General features: G+C 40.4%; 1 protein-coding gene across 1 annotated transcript; it reads right to left on the reverse strand.

Annotated features, from left to right (window-relative positions):
* Positions 1-462: 462 nt before the first annotated feature.
* On the reverse strand, positions 463-6,772 carry BCL2A1 (BCL2 related protein A1). The gene is made up of 2 exons (XM_070953756.1): positions 6,347-6,772; positions 463-662 (listed from the first exon to the last, which is right to left on the reverse strand). Exons 1-2 carry the CDS (start codon positions 6,755-6,757, stop codon positions 552-554), a joined length of 522 nt encoding a protein of 173 aa, XP_070809857.1. The 5' UTR covers positions 6,758-6,772; the 3' UTR covers positions 463-551.
* Positions 6,773-11,727: the final 4,955 nt, after the last annotated feature.

Genomic DNA, 11,727 nt, shown 5'->3' on the forward strand with positions numbered 1-11,727 from the left:
TGTCATATCCTGTGAGTCAAGCCATTGTGCTTCATGACTTATTTTGTGGCTAAAGAAATAATGATTTACCGTGTCAGGTGTAATGGTAAGTGAGAAAGACCGTGGAGAGTCAGGGTGAAGAAATGCTTCCTTAGGGAATAATCAGAAAAGAAAGGGCTTAGCCCTCAGCTGCATAATGGGTAGAGAAAGAGGCTCAAAAGGACCCTCCCTAGCTTCTCAGGCTGTATAGGAGACGGTGGGAGATTTGCAATTTCAGACTTGCAATATTGATGTAAATACCACCGGATGAGCTAATTCTACATCATTGTAAGGTCACTGCTTGACGAGATAGAAATAATTTCTATGCTGAGTTCGTTTTACTGCACACTAATATCTGCAAGCAATTTCACAAAAGAAATATATATATATATATATTATAAATAACATATAAATAAAGTTTGAAATATAATATTCTCCCCCCTTTCCCTCTTGAGCTCAGTAAGCGTTCTCAGTCTTCTACTAAGAGGGAAGTCATCCCAGTGTAACATCCTCAAGAAAAGCATTGACCAGGTTTATGAGTGATATTGATTGAAGATGGAGAAAACAGCCAAGATCTTTGTCTTCAAAGTGGATAAGGATACCCAGGAGCTTCTATCCTCAAATTTGGTTCTAAAGCCATTGTCCTGCAAGCAAAGAGAAAAGGATGATGAGAATCACTTTTGTCGAATGGTTAAGGCACCTGGCCAGAAACCAGGAGGCAGTAAATTCTAGTCAGGCATAAAAGACATCTGGGTGATGTTGAGCCAATCATAGAAGTTCTAGTCCTGCCTTAGGCATCAAAGCCAACTCTGGTGACTTTGAGCCAGTCCCTTTCTTTCAGCCCAACCCCACCTCATAGGGTTGTTGTGGGGAAAATAGGAGAAGGAAGGAGTACAGGTAGTCCTCAAATTACAACAGTTCGTTTAGTGACTGTTGTCAACTCGCAAAGCATCCCGGCCTGCTCTCGAGTTGCCATAGGCCAGGGGGAATGGGAAAGCAGCGAAATGGCACAGCAGCCAAAGACAGATGCACATTCCATGCTTATGTCTCTCAAGGCTGTAGCCCAGGGTTACCTGCAGCAACCGGTGGGGAGTGACCTCTACAACCCACAAAATTGTTCCGTTGGCTAATGTGATTGATGACACACCCTGGAGGGAGGGGGGAAACAGCGTAAATTAGGTAGGGTCAGAGCTGGCTTTGCTTGGGAACGTGCTGATATGAAGCTCCTAATAAATAACTGGATTTCTTTTGAAGCTTGGCTCGAGACTCATGATTTAATTAGGGCATCTGTCAGAACCCTGACAACTGTTCAAGGTTAAAATGGCACTGAAAAATGTGACTTACGACCGTTTTTCACAATTACGACCTTTGAAGCGTTCCCCACGATCATGGGATCAAAATTCAGATGCTTTGGCAACTGGTTCCTAGTTGGGACCGTTGCTGTGTCCCGAGGTTACGTGATCATTTTTTTGCGACCTTCTGATAAGCAAAGTCAACGGGGAAACCAGATTCACTTAACAACCAGGTTATCCACCGCACTGATTCACTTAACAACTGTGGTAAGAATGTGGTCGTAAAATGGGGCAATACTGACTTAACAAATGTCTCGCTTACCAACAGAAATTTTGGGCTCAGTTGTGATCGTAAGTCGAGGACTACCTATATTAGCTATGTTCATCGCCTTGAGTTGTTTATAAAACATAATAAAGGTGGGGTAAAAATAAATAAAATAAAAATATGTTATACATCGCTTGCAATGAATAAAGCCATTCCTGCGGGGCGGGGCGGGGTGGAGTGGGGGAAGTCTGATTGATTATCCTGGGTGCACTCAAAGTATTGGATTCGTTCGCTGCCTTGAGTTATTTTTACCAAAAAATAAAGGTGGGATATAAAGAAATAATGACATGATTGTTGAGATCTGAAGCGGTGTTCATCGGGCATAAAATCACGTTTGGCCTTCACCTAGTGTTTGTGTGAACCCAGCTGTTGTGGCTTGCAAATCACCCAACATTTTGGATCTCCTTGCTAAGTATCTTAACGTCTTGCACTATGGAGCTGGGGCCAAGCTTCCTGTGAAAACAACTTTAAATATTTTAAAGTTTAAATATTCAAATATTTCAACTTTAAATATTTCAAATGAACTGTAAAAATGAGCTTCCTCGGATGAGATCTCTTTTCACAAGGGTTCAAGTCACTGTTCGTTACATGTTAATTATGCCTTTTTTTTCCTTTTTTTTTTACAAAATTGCAGTGTTTTATTTTGATTTTGGAGACTTATTGCTGCCATCTGGTGGATTTGGATTTGATGGACACTGCCATCAAAGTGAACGGAAATGTAATGGAACATGTTAAAAAAAACCCCACCTAGCTTGCAATTTTTTTAAAAAAAATGCATACATGCACCACAGCTATATGTGCATAATTATGTCTTAAGGTTTCCCTCGGATAATTTCAAGATTTTTACTCCGGCAAGAAGAATCTGAAAGAGTCACAGAAGCTACTAGCAGAATCAGAAAAAAGGCAACTGCCTGTGTTTGTAGAACATAGAATAACGTAAGTTGGAAGGGACCTTGGAGATCTTCTAGTCCAGCCCTCTGCTTGAGCAGACAACCATATACCATTTCAGACAAGTGGCTGTCCAATCTCCCCAGTGATGAAGGACCTACAACTTCTGAAGACAAGCCATTCTACTGTTGTGGTCCGCCAGCAGCCTGTGGAGCTGGCAGCAGAGTCGGACAGCGATGAGGCTGACGTAGAACATGGGCCAGTCCTGGAGGCTGGAGAAGGCCCAGATGAGGGCTCTGCGTCGGAGGCAGAGATGGGGCCAGGGCCATCGGGGAGTGATGTGCGGACTCCGGAGCCTCCAGAGGCTGACAGCAGAGAGGCAGAGGAACAGGAGGAGCCTGTTCCTAGTGCATGCATGAGAAGAGCTGCTAGAAGGCAAGAGCAGCTAAAGCAAAGAGGACGACTCGGGAGTAAGGCCAAGAGATGATTGGCCCTTCCCATAAGGCTTAAAAGAGCAGCAAGGGCTCTTGGGAACTTTGTCGGAAAACAACGTTGATAGATTTGTTTCTTGTCTTGCTGCATTTTTTTCTTGTCGGCGTCTTCTGCTTCTGAACTTTTGCCAAGAAAAGCCTTTGGCAGGTTGCCAAAGTAGACCAAGGTTGGTGATAAGGCTGAAGAATTGTGTTATAATTTGTTTTGAATTAGTTTGGACTACGCTGAGAATGAGTTAATTCTCAACTGTTCTAATAAATTCTGTTTGTTTAGAACTGATTGTGTCTGATAATACCTACTTGGGCCTGGGTCACAACATCTACTAATTCTCACCAAGGAAGAAAATTTTCTCCATAGTTCTAGGTTGCTTCTCTTGTTGATTAATTTCCATCCATTGCTTCTTTTCCTGCCTTCAGGTGCTTTGGAGAATAGCTTGACTCCCTCTTCTTTGGGGCAGCCCCTCAGATATTAGAACACTGCTATCATGTCTCCCCTAGCCCTTCTTTTCATTAGACTACCCAATTCCTGTAACCGTTTCAGCCTCCAGCCCCCTAAATCATTTTTGTTGCTCTTCTCTGCGCTCTTTCCAGAGTCTCAATATCTTTTTTTACATTGTGGTGACCAAAACTGGATGCAGGATTCCAAGTGTGGCCTTCCTATGGCATTGTAAAGCCGTACTAGAACTTCACATGTTCTTGGTTTTATCCCTCCATTAGCACAACCTAGAATTGCATTGGCTTTTTTGGCATCCTGTTCACACAATATGCTGTCCAGATCAACTAAAAACCAAGTTGTCAGGCTTCCAAGGAACACTGCCAACGAAATAAAGCTCTGAGGCCTGAGGTTCCTCAAATTTCCAATTTATTATTGGCAGTTAAGAAGCAAAAAAAGAAAATTGTCTTCTAAAACCGATACCAAGCTGATGTCACATTGCACCAGTGGTGGGTTGCCCCCGGTTCGCACAGGTTCTATAGAATGGGTAGTAAAACCGGCGGGAGGCTCCGCCCACTGACCCCCAATGTCATCAAAACACTTCTACGCATGCATAGAAGAGCACACGCGCGGCCCCACTGTGAACCGGTAGTAAAGGTAAGTAGAACCCACTCCTGCATTGCATAGTAAATTTTGTTGAGTACTGAATGTGGTTAAGTCTTATTTGGACCTTAATAGTATAACAGAAGCCCAGTTCTCTTGGTTATTATGTTGGCTCAGTACATTGCCTGAAGCCAACCTGACCGCAATCAACGAGGTGCAATTTATTACGGTGCGGCTCAAATGATTTAGGAGAAATAGGCCCTCAGTTGCCATTTCTATTTTGTAGACATTGAATGGAAACTCCAAGGGAAAAACACAGTATGCTTTAGATGTAGATGTGGCTCTCAGATACACCCACGGAAATCTCACTGCAGATCAAGATTAATAGGGAAACAGTCATATACAGGAATTGAGAATTGCTATAATTCCCTGAAAGGAAGATTAGGGGTTTCCCCCCATACATCAAAGTGAAAAAGCCATCTTAGATTTGCAGAGAATACAACCTTTTTCTATTTGATTCCTCTTTGGGGAATTCTGAATCTTAAATGCAGGATCATTTTTCTTTTCCTTGACTACAGTGTGTCCTTGAAATGAATGGGGAGAGACTCCTTTTTCTGAAAGATCCCAGCAAGGCTGCAGTTAATGGGGAATCAATATTTTCAGGATTGCGCTGCAGGTTGCCAGTATCTCACCCTTTGCCACATATCTTAGGAACACAAAAAAAACAAACCAGGCATTTTGCAAGTTCCTGTTCCCCTTGAGGAAGAGGAATATGCTACCGTGTGTTTCCTTTGCTATGGAAAGTTTCTTTTGCTGTGTTTCAAGGCAAATAATTAGCAAACCTAAAACCTCAAAGCAGGCAAGCCAGAGTTTGATTTAATATGTAACTTGATGCCTGAGTGGCCTGGAAGACTCTTAAAATTAAAAGAAATGAGGGGTAGGTAGGTAGGTAGGTAGATAGACAGATAGATAGATAGATAGATAGATAGATAGATAGATGATTGATAGATAGAATTTTAATAAATGCCAATTACCCATTCAAAAACAAAATTCCACTGAGTTCCACGGTATTATTACCACACTATTGAATTTTTCTGATCTTTTGAAATAATCTTACCCATATTGCATAGAAATAAACTCTTTGAACTCTGTGGGGTTAAATGTTCTCTTGGGTTGTACTATCGAGTTGTACTTTATAAGACAATACAGTAGTGGCCAAAATTGTGGAAACCTTTTGGGAAAAGTGTATTTTCTAAAACTAGCTAATAACACCCCCCCCATTTTATTTTTTTTTGGAGTAGTACGATAAAATTATAAATCAATGGAAAGATAATTTAATCAAGAATGTAATGCAATAACTTTTATGAAGGATTTGCTATTAGAATATCAGGTACAGTATAAAGAAGAAAAGTGAAACAGGTAGAAAAAACGAGACATACAAAAATTATCTCACCATGTCAGTTAATACTTAGTTGGGTAACCTTTAGCATGAATTACGGCCTTACAACGTCTTCCCATGGAGTGAACCAAGTCTTTTAGTTCTGCAGCTGTTATTATGTGAAACCAAGATTGAATTATGGCTTCTATTAACTGGGTTTGATTGCTGCGTCGCTTCTGACTAACAAGTTTCTTTAGTTGGCTCCATAGATTTTCAATTGGGTTAAGGTCTGGGCTATTCCCAGGCCATTCCAGAAATGGAATATGGTTATCTTGAAACTCCCCCAAAAAGTGGTATTATTAGCCATCAAACCTCAAAAAACCCTTTCCCAAAAGATTTCCACAATTTTGGCCAATACAATTTTGTATTTACTAGAATATTCATTCAAACCCCTCATCACTAATATGAGTTTTCCATTTCAACATGCAAGTAGATTTACAGATGTCTTTTATATTTATTCTGAGTCTATTTATGGATACTACACACAACACTACTGATATAAGGTAAGGTTTAAGCAAATGCTGCAGTACCTTAGACGTTGAGAGATCAGCACAAAAATTCAGTATTGTTAAATCAATATAAAGATGTGTTGCCTTATTACGAGCTGTTAAATTAATATCCAATTCCGTGAGCTTTTGGTCTCGAGTTCTGCATGAAAAATTAGTGATGCTAAAGGGCAAACATCGAAGGCAAAAAGAGAAGGAGGAGGAGGAGGAGGAGATGTTAGATAATGTCAGTTTGAGTTTGGGCAGACTCGGAGAGAGAGAGAGGAGGACAGGAGGGCTGGCATGCTATGGTCCATGGGGTCTCGAGCACAACTTAGCATCTCTGAACAACAAAAAGGCTGAGAAAACTTACCCATCCTCCATTCTCACTGATCCACTTTCCTTTGGTGCTCATGATATAGTCTGTGATGAAATAAGAGATCTGTTTCAAGTTTTCTTTTGCCAAAGGTCCTTGGAGTTTTTTAGCCAGGATTCCGCCAAACAGGAATATGGTCAGAATGCGTCCCCAGTTAATTTTCCCATCTTCAAATTCGTTTTCCATCACTTGATTGAAAATGTTACTAGCGTCTTCTACTGAACGAATCTCCAGTGAGTCCACGTAAGGTCTCAGGTTGCTTTCGACTTCTTTCTGCGCCGAAGATCCGGCTTTCCGTAGGACTTCAGCCACTCGGTTTGGGGCCGCTGCAAGTTGAGCCTCTTGACAAATGTATTTCAGGTAATCTTGCACCAAGGTGTTCACATAAAGGAAATTGTAGCTTTCCATTTGAGAGAAAAAAAATAATAGCTGCAGAGAACAAAAAAAGAGAGAAGGACTTGATTCTCAGCAGAGCTTTCAAGAATGAGTGGCCTGTCGCTCGGCAGTTCACGAAACAACTTCAGGTTTTTCCATCCAAGGGTGGAATTTTCCTTTTTTTGAAAGCCTTGTCAATAACCATCACTGCACGCATAAAATATCCATATGTAAATCAACATAGCACATGTGATTAGGAAGTGAAAGTTTTGTGATCCGAGGGAGGGAAAAATACAGCAGCTGTGTAGCTGAGACTTCTAACATGATTTATTCTCGAAATGCAATTTAGAGGAAGTGTTGAAACTCTACCATATCAAATAAAACATCAAATAAAAGCTGGTTTAAGGTTACCAAATCTAGGAGGCTTATACTGATACAAGTACCACGTGTTGGATAATATTTCGACATTTCACTAACGTACTTGGAACATGCAACCTGCACCCTGTTTCTCTGTTTTCCGTTTCTTGTGTGACAAGAGTTTAGTTTCCATGGGGCATGGATTTTTTTCTACACCAAGCACAGCTGAGAACATATGCGACTCTTGTAATTATTGCTATTAATTGGTACATTAATATTGCCTTGATTAATTAATATTATTAATTATTTATAATAATTACAACAGTGACCACAGCATGATTGACTTTTGTCTCAATATACAACCTTACAAAAATCATCAAATGATGGGATCCCCAATTGTAACTTTTTATAGCCAACTATGATCTCATTAGATACCGACTTCTCATCTCTTGATTGGCAAATTCTATGCACTGGCTGTAATACTGCCAAAGACCATTATAACATTTTTTCCCTCGAAGTCAAAAGAGTCATTAAACTATACGTACCACTAATAACCCCCAAAACCAAAAAAAAACAAATTACCCATAACAATTATTAATTTTATATGTATCCATTTCATGTATTCATAATCATGTTTATACTTTTATCTGTTATCTAATACATGCTTGACAAAATAAATAAATAAATAAATAAAATAAACATATCCATGTGATAGTTATTTAAGAATGGGAAATGTGTAGTTCCCCAAATCAAGGAATAACAGACAGACAAACTGTCAAACAATAAACAACAACCTAATCCAGGAAGCACCAAGAACTCTCCCATCAACACAGGGCAAGGCATGAATATATAAACAGAGAGCACACTTCTTCTAGCACTGATGATGGTACCTAGTTGGGTAATGAAACGTCTGCAAGAAAACAACCATGCTCAGAGAGAGCACCAAGGATCCCACAATTCAACCTGAGCTACCAATGTTACTTTCTATTTGTATTCTATCATTCTCAGCTAAATTTTTTTCTCCTGAGCTTTTTTTCCAATTAGGGCTACCATATTTGGGCATAAAGGGACACATTGGCTCAGTGGCTAAGACACTGAGCTTGTTGATGAAAAGGTCGGCAGTTCAGCGGTTCGAATCCCTAGTGCCGCGTAACAGGGGTGAGCTCCCGTTACTTGTCCCAGCTTCTGCCAACCTAGCAGTTTGAAAGCACGTAAAAAATGCAAGTAGGAAAATAGGGACCACCTTTGGTGGGAAGGTAACAGCGTTCCGTGCGCCTTTGGCATTTAGTCATGCTGACCACATGACCACAGAGATGTCTTCGGACAACGCTGGCTCTTTGGCTTTGAAACGGAGATGAGCAGCGCTCCCTAGAGTCAGGAACGATTAGCACATATGTGCGAGGAGAACCTTTACCTATTTGGGCTGGAAAAAATCCAGGCATCCAACAGATGGCAGCAAAGATTTCGATATCTCTCTGCTGATATCTAACAATCAGCTAGATATCAGTAGCCCTATTTCTAACCCCCTTTTTTACTTTCTTTTTTATAGGGAAGGTTAGAGGGCTCTCACCCAAGGCTGGGATAACTTTGTTGAAGGCCTTTAAAAATTTGGGGAAAGGCTGCCTGTTTCCCTGCCTGGCTTTGAGCTCTTTGGAACAAAGTTGGGCTAAGGCCAAAAAATAATGCACATCCGCCCTTCGTGAAAAATAAATAAATGTGCACTTATATAAAGGACTGCCCCTTTAAATCCTATCTAGCATCTTTAACTTTTGCCCAAAAGGCAATGGAACTATTTGTTCTTTCTCATTTTGACACGACCAAACCAAAACACCCTTTCTAGTACATATAATTTGATGATTTAATGCCACCGGGGAAGTCCCGGCTTGTCACAGAGGTAATAGAATAAATTTATGACAATGGTTCTGTATTCATTAGATAAGTGGGTTGCATCCTGTGCTGGAAAAAAGCTGAAATAACAAGAAGTTGGAAATTCCCAGTCTTCCCATTTCATATTTGCTGTTCCCTAAACAGCCCCATCCTCTGTGTTTGCTGAAGCATCTACTGGAGCCCTTGTGTCACTTGAATCAATAAGCTGTTGCTCCTGCTGAATTAACACACACACACACACACACTTATTCACAAAAATGTCAGGAAACCATTACAGCGGAACAAAGTCCAAGAACCATGTTCAGAGATAGTTATGACGTTACCCAGATGGTGATGTTAGTTAGTTATGTAGGAGGTTGCAAGAGCCCTGGTAACACAGTGGTTAGAATGCAGTATTGCAGACTGACTCTGCCCACAGCCAGGAGTTCGATTCTGACTGGCTCAAGGTTGACTCAGCCTTCCGAGGTCAGTAAAATGAGGACCCAGATTGTTGGGGGAAACCTGCTGATTCTGTAAACCGTTTAGAGAGGACTGTAAAGCACTGTGAAATGATATATAAGTCTAAGTGCTATTGCTAAGTGGGAAGGAAGGAAGGAAAGAAGGAAAGAAGGAAGAAGATGAAGGAAGGAAGAACCATGGTGGCGCAGTGGTTAGAATGCAGTACTGCACGATAACTCTGCTGACTACCGCAGTTCGATTCTGAACAGCTCAAGGTTGATTCAGCCTTTCATCCTTCCGAGGTGGGTAAAATGAGGACCCAGATTTTGGGGGGCAAGAGGCTGACTCTGTAAACCAGTTAGAGAGGGCTATAAAGCACTATGAAGCGGTATATAAGTCTAAGTGCTATTGCTATTGCATCACAAGCCTGGGGGAGTCATAGAGTAAATGCAAAGTAATAAATATTTCTAATTAAAGAAGAAGGGACCCTAAAGGACCATTAAGTTCAGAACTTAGAGTTATTAACTGCCTTTCCAGTTATGCTCATGCCTTCAAGTTTAGCAAACTACCCTAAAGGTTTACAAAGTACAATCAGCCATTACACCAAGGTGAAATATTATGGTGCTGCTTTTTATTTGTTTGTTTTGGTTTGTTCTTTTTGGATTGGGACATAATAATTACTGTTTTGTTATAGAATATTGTACATTTTCAGCCACTGTGGGTGCATATGGCACTGTTTACAGCTTAATATGAACCAGGGGTAAAAATCCAGCAGGTTCTGACAGGTTCTGGAGAACCGGTAGCGGAAATATTGAGCCGTTTGGAGAACCGGTAGCGGAAATTTTGAATAGTTCAGAGAATCTGCAAATACCACCTCTGGCTGGCCCCAGAGTGGGGAGGGAATGTGGATTTTGCAGTATCCTTTCCCCCGCCACACCCACCAAGCCACACCATGCCCTCTAAGCCACGCCCACAGAACCGGTAGTAAAAAAAATTGGATTTCACCACTGATATGAACCCAGTAGTGCTATAGACTACAAACCACAATTAAGCAAAACCAGGTCACTGAATACTGAATTTGTGATGGAGATAAGTTTTGGTTCAAGCATACCCTAAAAATAATAATAATAATAATAATAATAATAATAATAATAATAATAATAATAATAACAACAACAACAACAACAACAACAACAACAACAACAACAACACGCCATGACCGTGTTGCTAAGATCATTCACTGGAAATTGTGCCAGAAGTTTGGATTTGAGTACAGCAAAAACCACTGGGAACATCAGATTGAGAATGAGAAACTCAAGATCTTGTGGGACTTTAGGATTCAGACTGACAGGCACTTGGTCCACAACACACCTGACATAACAATAGTTGAAAAGAAAAAAGTATGGTTCATTGACATTGCAATACCTGGTGATGCACGAATTGAAGATAAGCAGCAAGAAAAAATCACAAAGTACCGGGATTTGCAAATTGAAGTTGAGCGACTGTGGAAAAAGAAATCGTGTGTTGTCCCGATTGTAATTGGAGCCCAAAGGGCTACCCCGCTATTTAGAAATTCTAAATTTGCCGGACTTGAACATTTTGACTCTACAAAAAACCACCTTACTCGGAACAGCTTACATCCTCCAACGATACCTTAACAGTTCCTAGGTCCTTGGTTAGGACTCGAGCTGCTGAGCTATTAACCAGCCTCAAAGGCTGTGAATCTCACTAAAGATTAACCAATAAATAATAATAATAATAATAATAATAATAATAATAATAATAATAATAATAATGATGATGATGATGATGATGATGATGATATGGGCGGGAGGGGGGAGCATCTGTAATTACTTGCATATGTGCATCATTCATCTGTCTGGCTTTGCGGGACTTGGGCTGTTCTTGCATTCATAGAATATACCGTATATCTGATATATTTCAAGCGAATAAGAATTTTGGCAGCTCTGCTCTGGTTGTGTTGCAGGAGACTGCCACCTAGCAGCAAACAATAGATTTTTCAAGTCAGCAAGAGATACTTCCTCTTAGAAGTTACAAATGCCATTTTTAAAAACAGGGTACGATGGGGTGATGAACCAAAATATAAGGAGAAAGGAGACACAGTTTTGCAAAGCATGAAAGTCTTGCTGTATGTATGTATGCATGCATGTATGCATTTATTTATTTATTTATTTATTTATTTATTTATTTATTTATTTATTTATTTATTTTATTTGGCTTATATGCCGCCCTATCTCCCAATGGACTCAGGGCGGCTCACAATAATAAAAACACAAGCCACGATGCAAAATAAAATCTAA

Source organism: Pituophis catenifer, unplaced genomic scaffold (genome assembly GCF_029215685.1).
Source record: "Pituophis catenifer annectens isolate HBS135680 unplaced genomic scaffold, rPitCat1.0.hap2 SCAF_14, whole genome shotgun sequence".
NCBI classification, from domain to species: domain Eukaryota; kingdom Metazoa; phylum Chordata; class Lepidosauria; order Squamata; family Colubridae; genus Pituophis; species Pituophis catenifer.